The sequence below is a fragment of the Nipponia nippon genome, unplaced genomic scaffold, assembly GCF_047370975.1.
Source record: "Nipponia nippon isolate SJK-2023a ecotype South Korea unplaced genomic scaffold, ASM4737097v1 scaffold_5, whole genome shotgun sequence".
Classification (NCBI taxonomy): Eukaryota; Metazoa; Chordata; class Aves; order Pelecaniformes; family Threskiornithidae; genus Nipponia; species Nipponia nippon.
Window position 1 is genome coordinate 100,146,334 of NW_028262369.1, and position 20,765 is coordinate 100,167,098.

The window sequence follows — 20,765 nt, forward strand, 5'->3', positions numbered from 1 at the left end:
GATCCCATCTTTATAACTTTGCCCTTTTAGCTAGGAACAGATTATTTGCACAGGGGTTCAAGATTGCACAGGTGGAAGGACCAAACTTTGCATAAACCATTTATACTAAACGTTGGGAATGCTGGCAACATAAATCAACTACAATATCTATTACAAATTTATCACTTTATCAGTATTATCTTTGATAGAAGTGGCTCAAACACGTGGGGGAGTGAACCGTACCTCAGGAAGTTTAGCCCTCTCGTAAATTAATTATTCAGGACACACAGAGCCTGGCCCCTTCAGTGTATAGTAATTCTTCCTAGCCAGCATCCAGGACTTTAACTTCTGTGGCGATAATAAATAGGAAAAGTCTCAGGTGAAGCCAGTATTTCAAAGTAATTAATCATCTTCCCCTCGTGGTCCCTCCGCCTCTCTCTTGGTTTCTTTAACGAGGGAATTTCAGTAATAAATCTTTAATGATATATGTTAAGAATCCTTCATTAATTCTTGTCTACTTATTTCTCTTTTTTTGATGCTTTTACGTTGTATGTTGGGAAGTTAAAATGCATATACAAGAAAAAACAGTTATAGAAAGCTGATCATTTGGCACAGCCTCTGAAAGGTTGTTTCTTGGGTGTTGAACGTTGTGTGGTACATTTGCTAGTAGGAACTGTTGGTTAATACCGGTTGGACTGTCAGACGAATACTTAGATACAGTTACGGAATTACAGCACGGTTGCACAGGGAAAGGTAAAGAAAAAAGTGATTCGTCCTCTCCTAAACTGGAGGTGAACGCGCACTAATCCCCGGTTTCATGGCGTGCGAAGGCTGTGGCACGTCTATAGGCTGGGATGCTACAGACGCCGTGTGGGGAGCGCAGCTAGGCGCGCTGCTGCCAGCGCAGCAGTCGGGTGCTCCGGCGCAGCGGAGGGGATGTATCTTTAAATAATTCTCGTTAGACGCGAGCAGCCATCACGCCTATTCGATGTGACAGGGACAGATGTGACAGATCGGTTCTGACACACTTCCATACCACAAGTCCGTGGCTGGAGGTGACTGGTGTCCTTCCTCCGGTCCCGTCCCCGCTGCAGGACAGCACAACGACGCACGGATGAACCTCGCCATCGCCCTCACTGCTGCCAGGTACGGCGCTGCCACGGCCAATTATGCTGAAGTGCTGCGCTTGCTCAAGACGACAGACCCGGCCAGCGGGAAGGAGCGCGTGTGCGGGGTGCGCTGCAGGGACGTCCTAACAGGTGCGTGCCTTCCCCGCGGCGCCGAGAGGCGCCGGGACCCAACGGCGGCCTCCTGCCCGCCTTCGCCGGCCGGCCGAGCGGCGAGCGGCGCGGCACCGCGCGCCCTTCGGTCTGCGGCAGCCCGCTCGGCGGGTGGAAGCGACGGCCTTCCGCAGCGGGCTGCGCCGGGCCGCGGTGGAACAGAAAGCGCAGCGCTTCAGGGGAGCGCGCTCTCTTCGTTAAAGAAACACGGAAATAATGAAACGAGGGGGGAGCGGGGAACACCGCTGTTTGTAAATAGCAGTGAACCGACAAAGGAGCCATCTTCCCAGAGTGCAGTGGCATACCATTAGTGTCAATCATCTTTAACTTCTGTCAGGTTTTTCACTCAAATCCTAGTGTTTTGGCAGGGTAAACTAAGCTCTACATCCAAACCCTTCTGTCAGGCAAAGACGGTAGTGCACAATGCTACGTGCTGTACAGTAATAATCCCATTTACCAAGCCCTTGGGTTGAGACTGAAATCTCTCTTGTTTGAGAGGCCGATTTCAGCTGAACAACTTCTACCCAGTCTGCCACCTTCTGCCTTTACAGATAAGGTGGAATTTCACTGTAAAACATTTCCTTTCCAATCTGGTGTTACCTGAAAACGCTGTTAGTTTTTAAAAACCATTCCAGCTGTTCTGTTCAGAGGAGCACGATATACTTTACAGTAGGTTAAGCTCATAGATAGATTAATAATAGAGAGTGTCAGTGAGCAGGAAAACAAATGGCGTACGTGATTGATACTGTTTTCTTTCACAGGGCAGGAATTTGATGTCAAAGCCAAATGTGTTATCAATGCTACGGGACCTTTCACAGACTCTGTGCGCAAAATGGATGATCAGGAAGTACCCAACATCTGTCAGCCAAGCGCGGGCGTGCACATTGTGATGCCTGGTTATTACAGGTAACGACATTCAAAGCCTGAACCATTTGTAACAATCTCTGCTGGTGCCTGTAATAAATAAGCTTGTGGAGACGCATTTGTGGGTTTTACAGTAGTTTTGAATGCATGATTTGATTTTTTTTTCTTTTTTTCTTTTTTTAAAGAGGATTCTGGTGCTGTGCCGATTAGAACAATTTCATATATTCAGAAAAGACTGAAGTCTTATAGTTCTTAGTCAAAACTCACCAGGGCAGGACTCCTGCTGAAGCAGAAGGGCGTTTAGGCAGAGCATCTACAACAGACGTGTGAAAGGCGCCTTTTTTAATAGTGCGTTTGAGTCGAGCGTACTGACTGCTTGTTCACTGCCCTTAAGAAAAAAGATGCATATAAAGCCTTCCAGAGAGGCTGCCACCTTCATACAAAAACTCTTGTCCTATTAAATATCAGACTCTCTATGCAATACCTCTGCCACTGTACTCTGCCACGTTGCAACTCCACTCATAGCAAATATGAATGCAGCACGTAGGCAATGTCATAAGGAGTTGAAAATAACACGATTAAATTCTGCCGCTGCTGCGGACACAAGCCCACCCGCCCGTGGTTGTTTTGGTGGCAAGGCTTGCCCCCCTCTGCTGCCCCTGTTGCAGAAGAGGTTCCCGTGGCACTCTGCGAGCGTGCTCTCTGCAGACTCCTGCTTCTTCCCGTATTTGCTGCTGCAAAACCAAATCCCCTTCTACCAAGTAAGCCTTGTCACTTGAAGCTCAAATATTACCTTTGGTTTCTGAAGTCATTAGCATCCTAATGGAAATTCACATTTGTAGACTTATCCCAATTCTGTTGATACAGTGCACTTATAATAATGCCTTCCATATCATCATTGCGCTCCTCTGTGAATATAAATTTAGTCTTCCAGTGCACAACATGTTGTTTTTGCTAGAGCCATCCCAATAGGACACGACCATAGACAGGAAAATTGAGGCATTTTTGGCCTAGTGTAAAATCACTCTTGCATTTTGTTCTTTTTTTGGTGTCTTTCACATGAAAAATGGGAAAATGACCTGATAGCTGCTTTAAAGCACTAGCAACGTGGAGAAATGGGTTGCAATCCTAGTTTCCTCATATACTATGAGAAGCACACGTGTTGATTGACTTTACAGCCCTACAGCAAAACCACGGAAAGTTTTGAAAAAGGTTTGAACCACTTTGTAAATTCGAAGTAGAAGATGGCTCGATATGCGTGAGGGCTCTAATTTATTTATTTTGCAATAACCTAATAATTTTAACTGGAAATGTAGAGAATTCTTGTTCTCCTTGTTCCTCTGTGTATGTCAGCATGTGGGCATTACTTTTCCTGTAAAATAGTATCTACCCACATACTGCCTCCGCAGTACAGCTGATTAGATAAAACTGTACCGAACTGCCTTGAAGTGGGATGGCTTAAACCAAAGAACTGTCTGCTAAATGGAAAATACTTGTGGTATTTAATCTTAGTCGTATCAAGTCTTCTCCTAGTGCCAAGGACTAATCCTCAACAAATGAAGATTGTCATTTCACTGCGTCCACTTGCCTTGTGGTAAATGTTTGGTAGAATTTTGGCCCAGACTCACACAAATGAAAATTTTATAATAGGTAGAGATTTTTAGATGTAAACATACTTAAGATTTTGTAAATCTAATGTTAACCTAATGCATTCATTTCCCATGGGTTTCTTACTCATTTATGTTCTTCGTTAATAGTCCCAGTATTCCTCCTCCCATTAATTCTGTTTTTAGCATCCACATATCTATTCTAGTAGCTGCAGTAAGTCTCTCTCACTCCCTATTGTTATCGTAAGTATCTGATCTGATAAAATGGGAGAGGATTTTGGCTCCCTGTGTTCAGATGGGCTTCCTGCCTGAAATGCGTCTACGACTGCAACACTTTTTCCCCTCCCTTCTGACAAATTTCAGATGTTTTCTGTCTTTCTTGCATTTTCCTGTCTGCTCTGCATTCCAGGTTCCAGGTGAACTTGTCTGTTAAACCTTAGTTCTACCCTATGGCAAGTCACCTATTTGCTCTTTAACTGCATCTGTGGTGCTTTGCTCAAATGCCTCCGGAGTCCCAGAACAGACAATACTTGGGTGTTAGGACGCTTGTTTTTGATGGGAAACACCTTATTTTTAAATTCGTTTTGGTGGCTCTCTCAGTTATTTCTATAAGATGGAATTGATCTAATTGAAAATACTTCAGTCCATAGGTGTCGTGGTGAAACTTAGTACGAGACTCGGTGGACAAGTCTTTACTTGTTTCTCGTCCTTATTTTTGACAGTTTTTATGAAATCACATTAAAAAAAAAATCATACTTTTGAGAAAATGTCTAAAGTTTTCTGAATATTCCGATACCGTATATTAAATCTCTAGTTTTCTCTGTCTCTAAATCAATAGCTTTTTCATTTTAAAAAGTAATCATTTGTCTGACGTGATTTACCTTTCACAAATCTGTGTTGACTTCCCCTATTAAATTGTACTTCTCCAACTGTATGCTTAAGCTGTCTATAAATATCATCTAAAAAATGTTCTAATATACATGCTATATATGAAATTTTCAGCTTCTCTTCTAGCCTTTCCAGATATTGAAAACTTACCTTCAGTAATCAGTTTAGACTTCCTAAAAATGAAATATTCAGTGATTCAGCTTGCGGCTCTGAAATAGGTAATTCATATCCGAGCAGGTCTTTGTCTGCCTTCAGCTTACTGTGTTCGTAGTTATTTGAGTCCCTTGGATTGCTCCCCTCTGATGGGCCTTATCACCACCTAAGTACATACCTCCTGTCCTCCTCCCGTACGCCTCCGATGGCCCCTTCCGTTATCAGGAGTAGGTGCAAAACCTGAAGACTGCCAGACTGACCGCAGATGTTTTTACAAGGGCTTCCAGCACCTGAAACGAGAGTGGGAAAAAAGGAGCAGCTTAAATGTTTCCCTACAAAAAAGCTGTTTACTTTGAAATGTTTATAGAAGCCTTTTGTTTTCTGAAATAGGAGCAGAGCTGTTTAATAATATCCTTATTTAATAAGGATAACTGGTTTTGTACATGTGGAATTTTTTTTTCTTTTTACATTATGCCAGGTAACATTTATACATCAGTTAAAATTTCTTGTATGAAGAACTACTGCTTTTTTTCATCTTCCTGAATCATTCTGTTTGTAGGACTGGCATAAATAAATAACAAAATCTCTGCATACTAGCATCCAATGAGTGGCTGTTAGTCATTATGGAGGCGATATCTTTTGCCTTTTTGTCCTTAAAACACAGTTCCTCGATCAGGAATGCCGTAGCGAGAGCTGGGAGCATTCGGAATATACTTCTTGGTCCGAATCCTTTGGGAGCCTGGGCATTCATTCCTGTTGAAGTGGCAGGCGGTCAGCAGCCTCAGCCTGCAGCGTCGCTGCAATTCTTCTGTTTAAACGTACTCGTAACGCTTCTGATTTCAGCGTGCTGTTCTCTTGTTTTCCCTGCTTCTTCCTTCTGTTCCTAACCCGCGCCCCATCCCCGCCTCACCGTTAGAGCGAGTGCAGGCTGTAGAAGTCAGTGGGATATTTTGTGTGTCTTTACTTTTAGCTGCTCCCTAAAGAGAGGACAAGTGATAACTTGGGTTAGTAATATTTCATCTTAAATTTTTCTTGTTATAGACTTAAACGCATCAAAACAGAACTAAGGTTCCGTTCCTATTTCTTCCATTTAATGTGCGTTCTCTTTCAGCGTTTCAGCCTTCCCTTTCCTTTGTGGCACACTATAAATTATTGTCCTTTTTTTGTTTAAAAGCAGTTGCTCATTCCATAGTGAGTTTCAAGTAATTGCTGGTTTAAAACTTCCAAGTGCCTGTGTTTGAAGCTCTAATCAGTAAGATTTTCAAGGGTGAATGGGAGATGTGAGATGCCAACGACCTGATTGCTCGATTTAAGGTTGTGCTCCGCTAACTTCCTTAAGAAATCAAATTCCAGTAATATCTGAGCATCACATTCAAGGGCTTTATTTCTCAAAACTTCTGGGACTACCTTTTACAGTCAGGTCATGGCCACATGGGAAATCTCGGATTTATTTTCTTTTTTTTTTTTTTTAATAATTTGACCAAGAACAAAGGTAATGTTCTAATACGTCATCTGGGGTACAAGGTGTACAAGGACAGAGTCCCTGGTGATGCCCGACCTGTTTTGAACCGTGTCCCTTCTTTATTTCAGCCCTGATAATATGGGTCTGCTCGACCCAGCCACCAGCGACGGCAGGGTGATTTTCTTCCTGCCGTGGGAGAAGATGACTATCGCAGGGACCACAGACAGCCCGACTGATGTTACCTCCCACCCCATCCCAACAGAAGAAGATATAAACTTCATTTTGAATGAAGTGCGCAACTACCTTAGCGTTGATGTTGAAGGTAAACCTTTGTCAGCTCTGTTCTTCCCTGGGAAGGTACTGATGAGTCTGTGGCATTTCAGTTTGAGCAAATGCTGTCTGTCTGAAGTTTTTCTGTGACTAACTACAGTTCTTGTGCATCTGGGTGTTTCTAAAACATAGACACATGGGTGGGACACAAGTGTCATCTTGATCTCTATATCAGAGCTAAAAAATGATGCTTTTCCAGATGCACCTGCACTACTTGGACTGTTTCAATGGAAATCACTTGATATCTGCATGTTCGGATTTCCCATACCTTTCACCTAACTGGCAGGAACTGCCCAGCTCCGCAGCCCAGTCATTCGAGTCACACCTCCTCGGGTGGCAGCCGCAGGGTTTGCACAAGTGGGACAGTCCGGTCGCTCGTCAAATAATTCACCTGCTTTTCTTGAGGGAAGAGTTGTTCTGACTTTTCCTGTGTCTTTGTTTTTATTTCAGTTTTTCTAGGTACTTTATTCTTAGAATTTACTTTTCTTGATATGGTAAATATCTAACAGTGTCAGTTTTCGGTGGGAGAGGAAAGTATAATGGGCAAGAAGGGGAATTTATAAAAATCACTTGGTTGACAGTTGTTCCCTTCAGTAGCTGAGCTGAGAACACATTTTTTTGTAAGATGCTGGCCTGCTTTGACTCCGTGCTGGTTTAAAGGAGAGAGGCTTCTTTCCTTCAGAGTGAGGTTTTTTAAAAATCATTCTGCGAAAGCATTTGTACTTCTCTGTGTTTCTGTTGTAGTAGCAGCATTAAAATAAATCTGAAAAGCACTTGGTCAGGAACACTGCAACATCCTTAGATTCAGGAAAACTTTCAGTCCGGAGATTGGGAATGCTAGATTACTTGTTTCCTGAAGTGGATAATTGATGGCTCTGTATTGTATAAAGTTCAGAAAAAGTCTTCAGGAAATGTACCTTCAAGTTTCTTGAGCAGCGGTCGATATAACTAAGCGTGGTAGGCCGGACAGGTAGCTGGTAGAGTTAAGACTGTGAATAAGACAGAGATTTTGCAAGGTCCTTTACAGAAGTACATTACGAAGTGTTTCGTTCTTTTGAATGAAACCTACCTAGGTGCACGCTGTTTTTCACATATGCAATTAGCAGTGTTTATAGATCGCTTGTTATTGAATTAACAACTGCGCCGGCCATATCAACTCACTGCAGACCTGCCTTTTTGCTGCCAGAGACAGTGCCAGGGTTATCAACTTACACAGGCTTGGATGTGTTCCAACTGTTTAATTATAGTGTCACGCATGCTGCTTTTTCTAGTTTCATTAGTTTATAAATGTAATATGGTATCTTATTTCTGTGATTAACACTTCATTTTGGCAGGTTAAACATGCTGGCAGAGCACCATTGATTTCTGAAATCTATTTTGTTCTTTGGGGATATTTTTACACCCCGTTACTGATTTTCAATTATCATTTATTTGAAAGTTGTATAAAAAAAAAAAAATGTTCCAAAGACTTCAGCGTAAAGCAAATAGGTCAATTTTGCTATTGCAAATTTAATAAGCAACAAAACTAATTTAATTAAACTCTCTATTGGTCCCATGTTTTGTATATTAAAAAAAGTGACTTTCGGAGGGGTATTTTCCTACAACTGTTTAGGGCTTTTGTGACTACTTGATGCCTTCAGGTTTTCTTCCTCCGAGTTTACTGAGAAGTCAGGGTTGGCTTCAGGGATGTGCGTGTAGCGGGGCCCGAAGCAGAGGATCAGCATGGCGGGGAGTAAACGGCCGCGTAGTCGGGCTTCTGGTGGAGTGAGACAGCGTTCCTGAAGCAGGGAGGAGGAGGAGGAGAAGGCAGGGCTGGACGAGGCGGATGTGGACTTCTCTTGGGTGGCTTTTGACAAGTCAGCTGGGCCCTTTCGGGTTGCTGTGCGGTGACAACTGCTGGCGTGGGATACAGGCTTCGGGGACGCGCTACAGCCGGCCACAACCTTGCCAGTTTTCTCCTTGTGCATCATATGTGTAACTGCACTTGCGATGAAGGCTGTGGATGAAGATCACTTGTCAAGAGGAAAACTTGGAAGAATAACCTACAAGCTAGAGAAAAAGCTTTGAACTCCTAAAAGCAAACGTAGCACTCACGTGGAGCAAACTTTATGTTGGTTTCCAAAATGTAATGTTTGCTCGTGCGACAGGACAGTCCTTACAAGGAGAAGACTTGGTGCTGGGGGGGGCGGTGTCTGGTTTTGGAAGGGTTTGCTTTTTGGGGTTGGGGTTTTTTTGAGCTGATCGGTGAATTTGGCAGTTGAATCCCTTTTGGTTGATCAGTTCCCAGGATATCTCCATTCTGTTGGATTTTTAACCAGTGTGAAAAATGGACCTCGCTGCCTCTGACTTTGTTTTGGGCTAGAGAATATTATTGATATCAATCAGGGCAGTGCTGTTTTTAATTCTGTAGCCCAGCTTATTCCATTACTTTGGAGAATCTTCTCCAGCTTTTTGAGTTGCTCAACTAACAAGCATGGTGTGGTGCAGTCCTTGTTTCACAGCAAGGATCTGCTCGGAGGCAGTGCCAGAAAGACCACGGGAGGGATATGGGATAAATACTCATCCGTTCCTGGCTGACTGTGGCTGATCTTTGGTTCCGGACAGTGAGAAGAGGAGACGTGTTGGCAGCGTGGAGTGGCATTCGTCCTCTGGTCACAGACCCCAACTCCAAAGACACGCAGTCGATATCCCGGAATCATGTCGTCACCATTAGCGATAGTGGCCTTGTCACGATAGCAGGTACTGGAAGGTCTCTTAAAGTATAGCTTTGTTGGGCTTCCCCGGCGTATGTTATTCAAAACTTTTCTTGTTACAGGCTAATCCTTCATGTTCCTATAACTAGATAATGATCTGTCGGTGGTAGCACGACTGCCTTGTTGGAGCAAGTCTAGTAAGAATAGTGTGATGCATAAAATATATATAGTACATGCCAACTTGGTATTGTGCTTGCTTTCCCGGAATAAAGAAGTAAATGCGTGGTTACAGGTGGGAAGTGGACGACCTACCGTGCCATGGCGCAGGACACCATCGACGCAGCTATTCAGGCGCATGATCTGAAGGCAGGTTCCAGTAAGACCATTGGACTGCAGCTACAAGGGGCTGAGGACTGGAGCCCCACTCTCTACATTAGGTTGGTTCAAGACTATGGACTTGAAAGTGAGGTGAGTCATGGTTTCTGTTGATGCTCTGATGTTTCTGTGTTGGAGGGTTTTGTTTTCCCGCTAAATCTAATGCCAGCATAACTTGTACAAAGGTCTGTTTAGCCTGGTAAGAGCTTATTATCTGTCCAGGGCGAAGGTAGTTTTAACAAAAACAAATTCTAAAGTGTTCTTCTTTCCTTCCTTTTACCCTTCCGCCTAATCTTGACTGTTTCCCACTTTAAAATGTTATGACATGCTAGGGTCTGTGTTTGTTTGAGCCCAACAAAATCTATGCTTCAGCTGTGATCACAGTGTAGCGGAAGAGTTGGAGCATCGTTAGTCACAGGCACATTGATACGTACAGAGTGGTGTCAGTGCTGGTCTAACCCAGTCACAAGGCAAGTGGCTTCTTCCCACACAATCAAAACCCAGTGCCCTCTTCAGACTATTTGTTATTGGTGATAACAGAATTGACAAGAAAAAAAGTATGTAGATTTGATGTGCTTTCAAAAGCATGTTGAATTTGTTTTCAACTCCATAGGTGGCTCAGCATCTAGCTTCGACATACGGCGACAAGGCTTTCGAGGTGGCCAAGATAGCCCAAGTTACAGGGAAGAGATGGCCTATTGTTGGAAAACGGCTTGTATCTGAATTTCCTTATATTGAAGCTGAGGTATGTGGAAAAACTACATGATGTTCTTTGATTCTCTTCTTGGAATAAACAGGTTCTCGAGCAGGTCTGTCTTGCTCTGTAAAACACGTCCATAAGCCCTTGCCTTTGGTAAGGGCCAGATTTATTTTTTTCTGTTCTTGTTTTTCCCCTTTTCCAGAGCATGCTTTATTTTTATGTTTATATGTACACATATTAATATATTTATACATAATTAATTAAATATTTATAATTATATAATGTCTGTTTTTTTATTTCATATACACACATTTGATCCCAGACAGCATTTTATAAAATGTTCCAAGGAAAAGGGAGCTTTTCAAACCCTTCTCTTGGTTGGGTGGGAACTAGTTACAGAGAGTTCGTTTTGTATAGCCAAGCCAGCAGTGCGGTTTGTGATGCTAAACATAATTTCTGATGATGCCTGTCTCCGTTCTCATCTGCATTTTTTTACCCTTGCCTTATTGTTCCAGGTTGTCTATGGTGTTAAAGAGTATGCCCGCACGGCAGTGGATATGATTTCCCGACGTACTCGCTTGGCTTTTCTGAATGTGCAGGCTGCAGAGGAAGCCTTGCCAAGAATTGTAGATATAATGGGGAAAGAACTTAACTGGAGTGAGCAGAAAAAAAAGGTACAAAGGGCTTTTTTCATCTGAAACTGTTTTGTTTTTCTTAAGTAGTTTCCATGTTAACGATCTAAATGCGTTGAATAGAAAACTTCAAGTGATGCTTTCTTCCTGAGAGAGTGATTCACTTGGTGTGTTTCATTATAAAGACTTTATCGAAATAGCTGTGAAATGAGTCGGTACTGGCCGGGGGGTGGAGGGGAAAGTGAAGATCTGTGTCCCGTTGCTCCCCAACTTTAAAAGGGAAAGCAGACTTGGCATTACTATCCTATTCCTGTTCAAATACTTGGTTTACTGACACTTTTCAACAGATCTGCCTCAGAAAAGGAGGATCTTGTAATGTGTCGCTCCTTTTTGTCTGCTGTGTCTTTTGAAAAGTGATGCCACTGAGTTTCCCCATTCTGTGGCCTAAGTCAATGTTTAAGGTCATTGTTAGCTTCCTGTGCCCCCGCGGGCCTGTGCTCAGTCCTGCAGCGGGGCTCCTCGCTTCACTTGCGGTGCTGGCAGCAGGCTGTCTCTGTCTAAGCTAGGCTCTCTGCGCCTGCTCTGTGGAAAGCAAACTGCGGTCAGATGAGTTACCCTAATCAAGGCATCTGCTGTGCATGCACTGAATCGCACCCTACAGCCCTCTTTAGATCTCCACAAACTGTCAGGAGTACCTTGGATAACTAGCTTGGATGTAGGCATCCCACTTACTGACACGAATCCTGCCCCTTCTCAGTGATCACGTCATCTAAGTTACCGATTATCCCTTCTTTCTGTTGGCATAAAAAGGTAAATGCCCAGAGTACTGGAGGCTGCGCTTGTGTGGTGGAGGAGAGGCGGCGCGAGGAGTGCCGTGCCCAAATGGGACGCCTGGTTTGGGACTGCTTTCACTCTGAAGCAAACAGAACCTGTGAATGCTCACCTAGCTCTGCCACCCCAGAGGGGATGGGAAGTGTCCCTCGAAACCTTCATGAAACCTTTTAGCCAGTTAGAAGTTTGGTTAACGTTCTGGAAGGAGCCCATTTGAATCCTGCTACCCAGAGGACCTGCCGTGATCCTAAGGCCTCCCCAGAGGAATGCACAAAGACAGGGATACCATCGTGTCACAGCTGTGAGCTGTGGTGCTTGCTTTAAGTGGTTGAGTCTCCATCCCTGGAGGTATTTAAAGAACGGATAGATGTGGTGCTTGAAGACATGGTATAGATGGACTTGGCAGTGATAGGTTGACGGTTGGACTCGATGATCTTAAGGGTCTTTTCCAACCTTGACGATTCTGGGATTCTATGTGTGCTGGGCAGCCTCACAGTCAGAGGTGTTTGACTGAAGTTAGAGGTGTCTCACCCTTACCCCATGAGATTTGCTCGTATAATAATTTACCGTGTTGAACAAAGCTATAGCAATTCTTCTCTAACAATAGATGAGAAAATGGGAAGCTTGCCAAGCAAAGAATTTGAAGCCAGCATGACACTAGGGTTGCACGGACAGCAGTCTTGCCTGTGCTAGATTTCAGCTTGACGGACAAGGCAATTCTTTAATTTAGATCTTATAGTAAGACCATGAAATAGGTCTTTGTTGGTTTGGGACTTGAAGGCTAATTTGTGTGCTTATATCGAAGTATGTAGGAGTAGTCTGGTATAGTTTAGTTGGTCTCCTAATAGGCCTTCACGAACAAGTCTTTGCTAGGTGAAGTGGCTTATATGTACGTGCCTGGGAATCTTTTACCGCTGCTGCGGCCGTTACTTAGCGTGCTTACTCGTTTGTTAACTGCGGGGTGGGCTATTTAATATCGGTGCCCGTGTGGCAGGTGCTCGTATTGCTCTTAGAACAGTGTTTGGTGTACCCATCGCTGTAGAAAGACCTCTGTTCTACAGTACAGTCAGGTGTTATCACTTACTGAAGACCTTGCACTGAACTTTCAGGTAATAAATTAATTTTATTAATTTATTAATCAAGAAAAGAAAGAGAAAGAAAAGAATTTTCATCAAGAAAACTAGTTTAAAACATAGAGAACCTGCCTGGTGTTGAGCCTCCTGATCTTTTTGCTGATTTTAGACAGCTAGGTGAAACGTTGCACTAAGATACTAGCTGTGAGTTAAACGGCATTTCGTAGGCCTGACCTGCAAGTGCCATTCTTCATGAAGTAAGTAGTTATACCACGTGTGACTGAGGGTGTGGTATGGTCCTAAAAGCATTTACACAGTAATTGGAAGTCTTTACTAGGCTTGATGTCTCTCTTCAAGACTAAAAAGTGCCTAAGCTTAACTTATTTTTTTAAATATTTTTCAGCTACCATCTGCTTAATTTTCGGACCTTAACTAGAATTTATCTAAGTGGAAGAAGCTAATAAATACTACATTAAAAGTAATTGTGCAAGAACTTGCTATTCCTCAGATATACAGTTTTTCTTTATTTCTTGTAGGAAGAACTTGAAGCTGCTAAAAAATTTCTCTATTATGAAATGGGCTACAAAGTAAAATCAGATCAATTAACAGACAGCTCTGAAATCAGTCTACTGCCTTCCGATATTGAAAGGTAAGTAAAGTAAGAGAGTTCCCTATGCTGCTAGGAATTAATACCTGTCATTCTTCTGAGTGCAGTTTTTCCCACTGATAATCCTTATCTTGCAGGTACAAGAAGCGATTCCACATGTTTGACAAGGACAAGAAGGGGTTTATTACTATACTGGATGTGCAGCGTGTCTTGGAGGTAATGTTTCCTCGTGTTCTTTAGTTTCCTTTTTAAGCCTCTTATCTAAATTTCAGAGTGCGGCATAAATAGTGCTGAACAATCCAGGTGACATACTTCTGTGCTTTTTTTTTTTTTTTTGCTTAGAGCATCAGTGTGCAAATTGCTGAAAATACCCTCCATGATATTCTAAATGAAGTGGATCTGAACAAAAATGGACAGGTTGAGCTCAATGAGTTTTTGCAGGTAGGTGTTTCTTTGTTACAAGAGAAGCTGTAACTTTAATGAACAAAGGCATAGGTATTTAATTTTTTTTCTCTCTTTGCTGAAGGCCTGGGTTGGAGACTAGGTGAGTCTTACTTGGGTGAACGCTGTAGTGTTGATGCTGTTTGCCGGATCACAAGCTAAGTGACACACAGAGCCATCCTCAAGCAACTTTGAAATTCAGGGATTTTTTTTTTTTTTCATGTGCAGAAACAATGAGACCTAAAGAAGAGGTCCGATTTACAAAGTATACCACAGTACAGACCTCAATTTGGCTTTCTTAATACAGAAATGCCGTTTAAATATATTCAAAATGATACAATTGTCCATTGGAAGGTATGTGGCATGGTTATGCACAGTGACATTTATCTGGGTCTGTTAAGAAATTAGTAGTTTCTAAACTATTTTGACTATTTTAAAGAATGAGCTTGTGGTTAAAGCACATCCAGTCCACTGAATCCCATTTTTAACTCCTGGATTGGCTAACATTATCTCAGTTTGTATGAACGACATCACATCGACAACCCATACATCTGCTTTTTGCAGGGCTTTAAAATAAAATTAAGGGTGCTACCGAAACGTTTGTTTGCCCAGCTCCTCTTGCATATGCAGTTTGCCAGCCAGCTTTGTTTTTGTAGAGTCTTTCTTGGTGTGGTATTTCAAGTGACTGCCATGTCTTTCCTGCATGGTGGCAATGATGAATGCCGAACATGAGATAAATTAATGCTGGGGATTTTGGTCAATGTCAGCCCTTTCTTCACTGTGTCAAGTTAAACAAACAAGATCAAGGCAAAGGAAATGGTAATTGTCTCTCTCGAGATGAGCTGTAGGTAAGAGCAGCATTGCTGAATCTAAATGCAGAAAATGTTCACAGGTTGTGTCCAGCATTAGAAAAAAGGACTATTTATTTGCCTAAAATGCAGCGATTTAGCTGGGTAACTGAAAGGCACCTGGGGGAAGGGGGCAAAAAAAACCCCAAACAAACCACAGAGGGGGGACAGAAGAAACAATGGCTTTGGGAGTTCATGCTTATGTATTCAAATATAAGAGAAAATCACAGCTGTTTTTCTGGCTATTGCAAAGGGTCTCCCTCTTACAGCCCTTTGCATGTGAAAACTTTAATTGGTGGGGGAACCCACCGTTTACTGTAAGGGCTGTGTCAAACTATAATTTGGTTAGTTTGGATACATTGTGGTTAAGAAGTTGAAACAACTAGCAATTATGACTTCTGTGGATTTTTTTGGTGGCTTTCTGGGGTTTTTGCTTTACTGTGCTGAGTAGTCTCATTAGGGAGGGGTTGCCTGCCCTATGTCGTAATATCTGTAAAATGTAAAAGGCGAGTCACTGTTTTGGTATAGGTTCAGTTACTCTTGTAACACTGCGTAACTGTGGCTGCTGGCTTCTCCTCTGCGTTTCACAGTGCAATCTAAATATTTGACACCAGCGATGGGCACGGCAGTAATGACCGCCTGTGCCGGTGCACCTCCTTCCTGCGGAGAGGGGAGCCGCCGCGCCGCCGGGTGCCAAGTAGGAAGTGTGGTAATAAAATGAACAGGAGGTTGCCATGGAAGGAACAAAATACATTAAATGTTTGTTTAATTTTTTTAATGGATCTGTTAAGTCAGGTCCCAATACTTTTTGTGTTTGCTTTCTGAAAACTTTCAAGTAATTGCATTTTACCGCAGAATGCTTGTGGAAAGCCATGTGCAAATATTTGTGGACGTTTATATTAGAATATAGGAACACGTCGTACCAGGGTGGCTGCGTAGCTCTCCGGGTGGGGAGCAGAGCAATGCCAAGTGCTTTCGTTTGGCCAACGGCAGGTTGCCAGTGTAACTCAAATAACGGTCGGGTGAGAGCTGGTCCCAGCAGACACCGATGCTGGCCGGTGTTGCACAAAGAGAAAGCGGACCGCGCCGATCGGCGTTTGATGCAAACGGGCCGTTGCGCCGCGGCCGGGAGGCAGAGCTCTGACAGCGTGGAGGTGCACACGGAGCTGTCTTACGGCAGCGGTTATTTTTCTGAAGACTTGGACACAGAGGCCTAGTGCTGCTGTCATGCTCAAGAAAGGAGGGGGGCCTTGGGAACTAGTTTTGGTATGTAAAGGCAAAAAAAACCCCATGTTAAATCCGGAGGAAGCTTTTTTCCCAACAGCAGATTGCCTTTGGGGTCCTGACAGACCCGTGTACCAGAAACTCTTGTTTTCATGGCGGTGGTGGACTTCCCTTGCTGGCTGTAGCTGCTGCTCTTCTGCTGCTGGTCCTTTCCTTCCCACCTCTGCCGTCTGCCTTGCCTCCGGGCTGCACAGGGTAACCAAAAGGCCTTCAAAATGCAGGGAGGGTTTCCAGCCTCAGCTGGGCCTGGAAAGCACGGGGTTCCCTTCTGACCCTTCCCCTCCTGGGCACTCGTTCCTGCTTTGACAGGCCTGATACCACATTTGCATAGGTCCAGCTGCAGATATAATTAATAGATTTTCCTATAGATGGGAAGAAATCTGAAGGATTCTTAGCACTCAATGGGAATAAGAAATTGCATTTTGTAAGTGCCGATTGCTTTCCATAGTAGTCTTGGACAAGCTGACTGCATGTAATTTCAAGTCTAATGCTCCCTTTATCCATGGGATAAAAAAGAATTAACTAAAATCTTAGCACTAGTGTGTGTTCGTTAAGATAGAGCTGAGTCCAGTTTCAAGGACTTAAAGGCAAATTAGTTTTAAAAGTCTATAAAGGAATTTGGATTTGAAAGAATTGTGGAAGTCAAGTACGCTATCTCTACAAAGAAGGGCACGTGAATGAAAAGGGGTATGGCCCAGGGTCAGTGGTAGATCAGGAGTGGTGTTCTTCTACTAGTTACATCTTTCAGATATTAAAGAAAAAAAAAAAAAAGCCTGTGAAATAGATGAGTTGTCCTGCATTCTTAAATGTCACAGTAAAAACCCTGGTGTTGACGGTTGCCTGCGCTGCTACTTCCAAGTGGATTGTATTTGGTACGTTACTCTTCTTGCCCCCCATGCCTGGCCAAAACTTTCGCTGGTATTTCTGGAAGACGTAACTGAGCTTTGAGGTGAGTCTTTGAAACCACACAGCAGTTTTGCTTTATATAGGGAAAAATCAGCTCTGTATATTCATTAACGCTTGCTAATGGCTCTTGGACAACCTCTGCCGGTGTTCAGGCTGGACCTGTGTCGGTGTCCGCGGTCGGTGGCCCGGGGCAGGACAGCCAGCCGTGTCCGCACACCTCTCGTGCGGAGGAGTGAACAGCACCGAGCTGCGGGCTCCGCTGGCGTCCTGTGCCCCCTAAGCCAGATGGGCGGAGGGCTTGCGTGGCGCCTGCTCGGGGCCTGGTGTGGGTTGCAGTTACGCTGCTGTCCCTCTGGCTGCTTGCTGCGGGTTCCACCAGGGGCTGTACCCTCCACCTTTTGCTCTTTGTCTTGCAAATGAGTTAAGGGGATGCTCTCCCTCTTGTGTCTTAAGCTCATGAGCGCTATTCAGAAGGGGCACGTCTCTGGAAGCCGGCTGGCTGTGCTCATGAAGACTGCCGAGGAGAACCTGCGTCAGAGGGTGGTGATTCCGGTGGACCGGAGCGGTGGCGGACTGTGAGTGCAAACACAACGCCTGCTCGCAGCCGCAGCTAACGGAGACGCGTGGCTGCGTCTCTGCTGAAAAACATTCCAGTGCTTCTGACTGTCCTTCCTGGTTCAAGATGACCGGTATCTGTCTATCGGTGTAGCTCTTACAAAAATACATTGGTGCATTTGTTTTCATTACTAATGGTTTTCTGTACAGCTCTTAATACTCCAGTATGTGGCCTTTTGGATTGGGTATTCTTTAGATGTAGGAGTTCATTACCAAGAGTTCAGGAATACAGTCTAGAAGGATTTGGGTGCACACACAAGCACGCGTGCACATCCTGCCTTGTTCATTAACTTTTGTATCACCTTTAGCTTTAAAGAAAACGATGCTCAGAAAGTGAATCCTGCCTTGCAATGCATTGCGTTATTTGCAAATATGCATTTAGTATTTAAGAGCTGCTGATCTGTCCTCTTCAACAAAGAGCGAGAGAGGGAAAGCTGCCGTTGCGGATTGGAGATGGTATCGCACCAGGAACGCTGCTGACCCTTCCTGAGGCAGTGAGGACGGTGAAGAACTGTCACGAGCCCTCCAGAGGCGGTTGGTTTTGCTCTTTCGCGTGCTCTGTTATTTCAGCGGTACCGATACTTGGCCAGACAAAAATATCAGCAGTATGAAGCTGGAAAACTACAAGACATCTTGATTAATCACCCAAGCTAATAATTTAGTTAAAGCTAGGGGACAGCTTGCCTTTCTCCCATATTAATAAAAATCAGCTTCCTTTAATAAATAGCGTTGTCTAGCAGGTGGTGGTTTATGCTGTAAAGTGCTTCGTACTATTTCCAGTTTTGGACAAACACTGATGATATGTAGAACATGGCAGTTTTTGATAGCATAACATTCTTAATTGTTTATTTAAAAATGCTCAAACACGAAGTGAAACAATGAAATTTGTTTTGCATTCCACTAACTTTTCTATAAAAGTGAAAGGGCTATTTTTCAGCAGATTAACAAAAAGAAAAAAAAATTAGGACCACTCACTTGAGCTGTTTTCAACAACGTTGTATCTGGCTGTTTGCCTTTCTGTTGTTAGACTGACTAGGTTCAAGATCAGATGGGAGATTTCTGCCTAACGCAGAACAAGGAAGGGGAAAACGTAAGAATGGTTTATTGATGAATTTGTCATTCTGTTATATTCTTTGAGTATAAATACCAATTTACAACTCAAAACAAGCCTCTGTTCCCAGGTGTCAGAATTCCTACTTGTGTAAAATCTGATCTATTTTAACTGATGTGACCACTTTCACTAATGGAAAATAACAGTGCAGGAATGAACAGCAAAGACTACTTTGATATTTTAAAAGGGAAAATGATTACCTACAGAAAACGGAGATGCGGAGGAGTGTTGGCACGTAGCATAGTAAGTACAGATGTTGTGTTTGGCTGGAGAGGCAGAGTCCTTAAAAAAAAAAAAAAATATCAGGTGTTTAAAAATACAATAAAAAAAAATGGGCAAGCCTCATTTAAAATTCAGTAAATGGTTATATTTCTGTCAGTCCAAACAATTGGTAAAATCTGGAGGGACGGAGACAGTCTCGGGTAAAATGCCTTTCAGATGGTTTTTGCATGTTAATTTTTTTGACGCTGCCTTGTACCAAAATGCAGATATTATTAAGTAGCTATGGCTTTTTTGCTTCGAGTCCTGTGCTACTGAGGCACAGTCTGTCTGAATGAGGAGTTAGCACATTTGACAATGTAAGAATTTTCTTATGAACAAAGGGATTTGTTTCTGTGGTCCTGTAAACTTTTCTTTTTGAAATGTGTTCCAATATATTCAGGTAAAGTATGTAATGTCTGACACAGCTTCGTATTTCCAAAACCCTTTTCAAATAAGAACACAATAACAGATTTTACCTATACTGCAGAATTGGAAGGAAATGAATGTACGATACACAGGTTATTTTGGTTCAGTGAGCAAGGTAAGGAGAGAAAGGGTTTAGGATTCTACTATTAACAATAATTCAAGGAAAAAAAAAAAAAGTAAAAGCAATGAGACCTTTTCCAGACCACATAAAGAAAAATATTTACAATATTTAACATCTTCTGTATGGTTTAAAGAAAAATTCTCCTCCACTCCTCTCTAAATGGCACTGTTAAGAATTAATAATACAAGTTTACCTGTAAAACCAGGATTTTCTGCTTTGTACCCAAAGTATACTCTCTGTTCTCTTGTTTTGGTAGTACTGCATACAGAATGTGACTTTGGGATTTTCTTGGCTCTACGTGTGTCCTCCGATATGAATTTGCTTTGCATCTTAGGCACTTTACTGTCATGCTTCTCTGCTCTTTTGTGTGGCACAGCAAGATCCTGTATGGCTGCCTTGTGTAACAAGAGAAGATTGCATGTGTTACTTAAAACAGCTAAATCCATACATGGAAAAAATCTAGAAGTATTTATTTATCACCTCACATTTGTTTTCAGGAATGTTGGCTTTGTGGTTTGTTTTTTTTTTTCCCTCATGTGAATGTACTGTAGAAAGAGTTGTAAAATGTCACAGTCTTGCATTGTTCTGATTCTAGGTGGAAAAACAGTAATGTGACTTTTTTCTTGATTTTTTTTCTTTTTTTTTTTCTTTTTTTGAGGTGGGAGTTGGATTCTGGAGGGGGGGGTTATTTTGTGTGTTAAATAAACTGCACGCCTGGGGGGGAGGGCGTGCGTATACCTGCAGTGTGTTTATATACGTGTGTCTGTCTGCACACACATGGAGACACACCGCACGTTTTACATGCGGCACTTACGTATTTTGTTGGGCTGCTGTTCTAGATTGAACTGTTAAATACTGTGTTTGAGGCTGGGTTGTCATTTTTATAACTGTCTTGGTGTTTTACTGCCGTTATTTATTACTTTTGATATACAGAATGAGCCGCATGCATTTATAGAGCAATAAGAGGATGTATTTAATGTGCCTTGTTTTTAACTGAGTAGGAACTGAAAGCATGAATCAATAAAACGGATTAAAAATGGTCCCGTCACTGGCAGTTTGTTATGGCAGTTACAAAAATAACTTTGATTAGCCTTGAAAAAGTTTATTTTTTAAAGGAAAAATGTTCAGATAGATGCTTCTTAGTAAACAGAACGTAATTTTGTCCATGCTTTCCCATTTTAGCTCAGAATTCAGCACTTCATAGTTTAAAAGTGAAAATGAGGAGTTAATACGGCACTTAGCATTCTCGGGCTGTAGGAGCTGTGCGCGTTCACCGAT

General features: G+C 42.8%; 1 protein-coding gene across 5 annotated transcripts in view; it reads left to right on the forward strand.

Moving 5' to 3' along the window:
- The window catches only part of GPD2 (glycerol-3-phosphate dehydrogenase 2), a 62,277-nt gene extending 41,751 nt beyond the window's left edge, over window positions 1-20,526 (forward strand). For 4 of the 5 annotated variants that reach the window (XM_087733748.1, XM_087733746.1, XM_087733749.1 and 1 more), the window contains exons 7-17: window positions 1,074-1,238; window positions 2,021-2,165; window positions 6,362-6,555; window positions 9,168-9,302; window positions 9,549-9,724; window positions 10,245-10,376; window positions 10,847-11,005; window positions 13,404-13,516; window positions 13,612-13,690; window positions 13,817-13,915; window positions 17,407-20,526. In XM_087733748.1, coding sequence (XP_087589874.1) covers window positions 1,074-1,238; window positions 2,021-2,165; window positions 6,362-6,555; window positions 9,168-9,302; window positions 9,549-9,724; window positions 10,245-10,376; window positions 10,847-11,005; window positions 13,404-13,516; window positions 13,612-13,690; window positions 13,817-13,915; window positions 17,407-17,532 — 1,523 coding nt within the window. In that variant the 3' untranslated portion in view covers window positions 17,533-20,526. Of the gene's footprint in view, window positions 1-1,073; window positions 1,239-2,020; window positions 2,166-6,361; window positions 6,556-9,167; window positions 9,303-9,548; window positions 9,725-10,244; window positions 10,377-10,846; window positions 11,006-13,401; window positions 13,517-13,611; window positions 13,691-13,816; window positions 13,916-17,406 lie in introns of those variants that run through there. The other variant, XR_015699103.1, reaches the window with a different exon arrangement.
- Window positions 20,527-20,765: the final 239 nt, after the last annotated feature.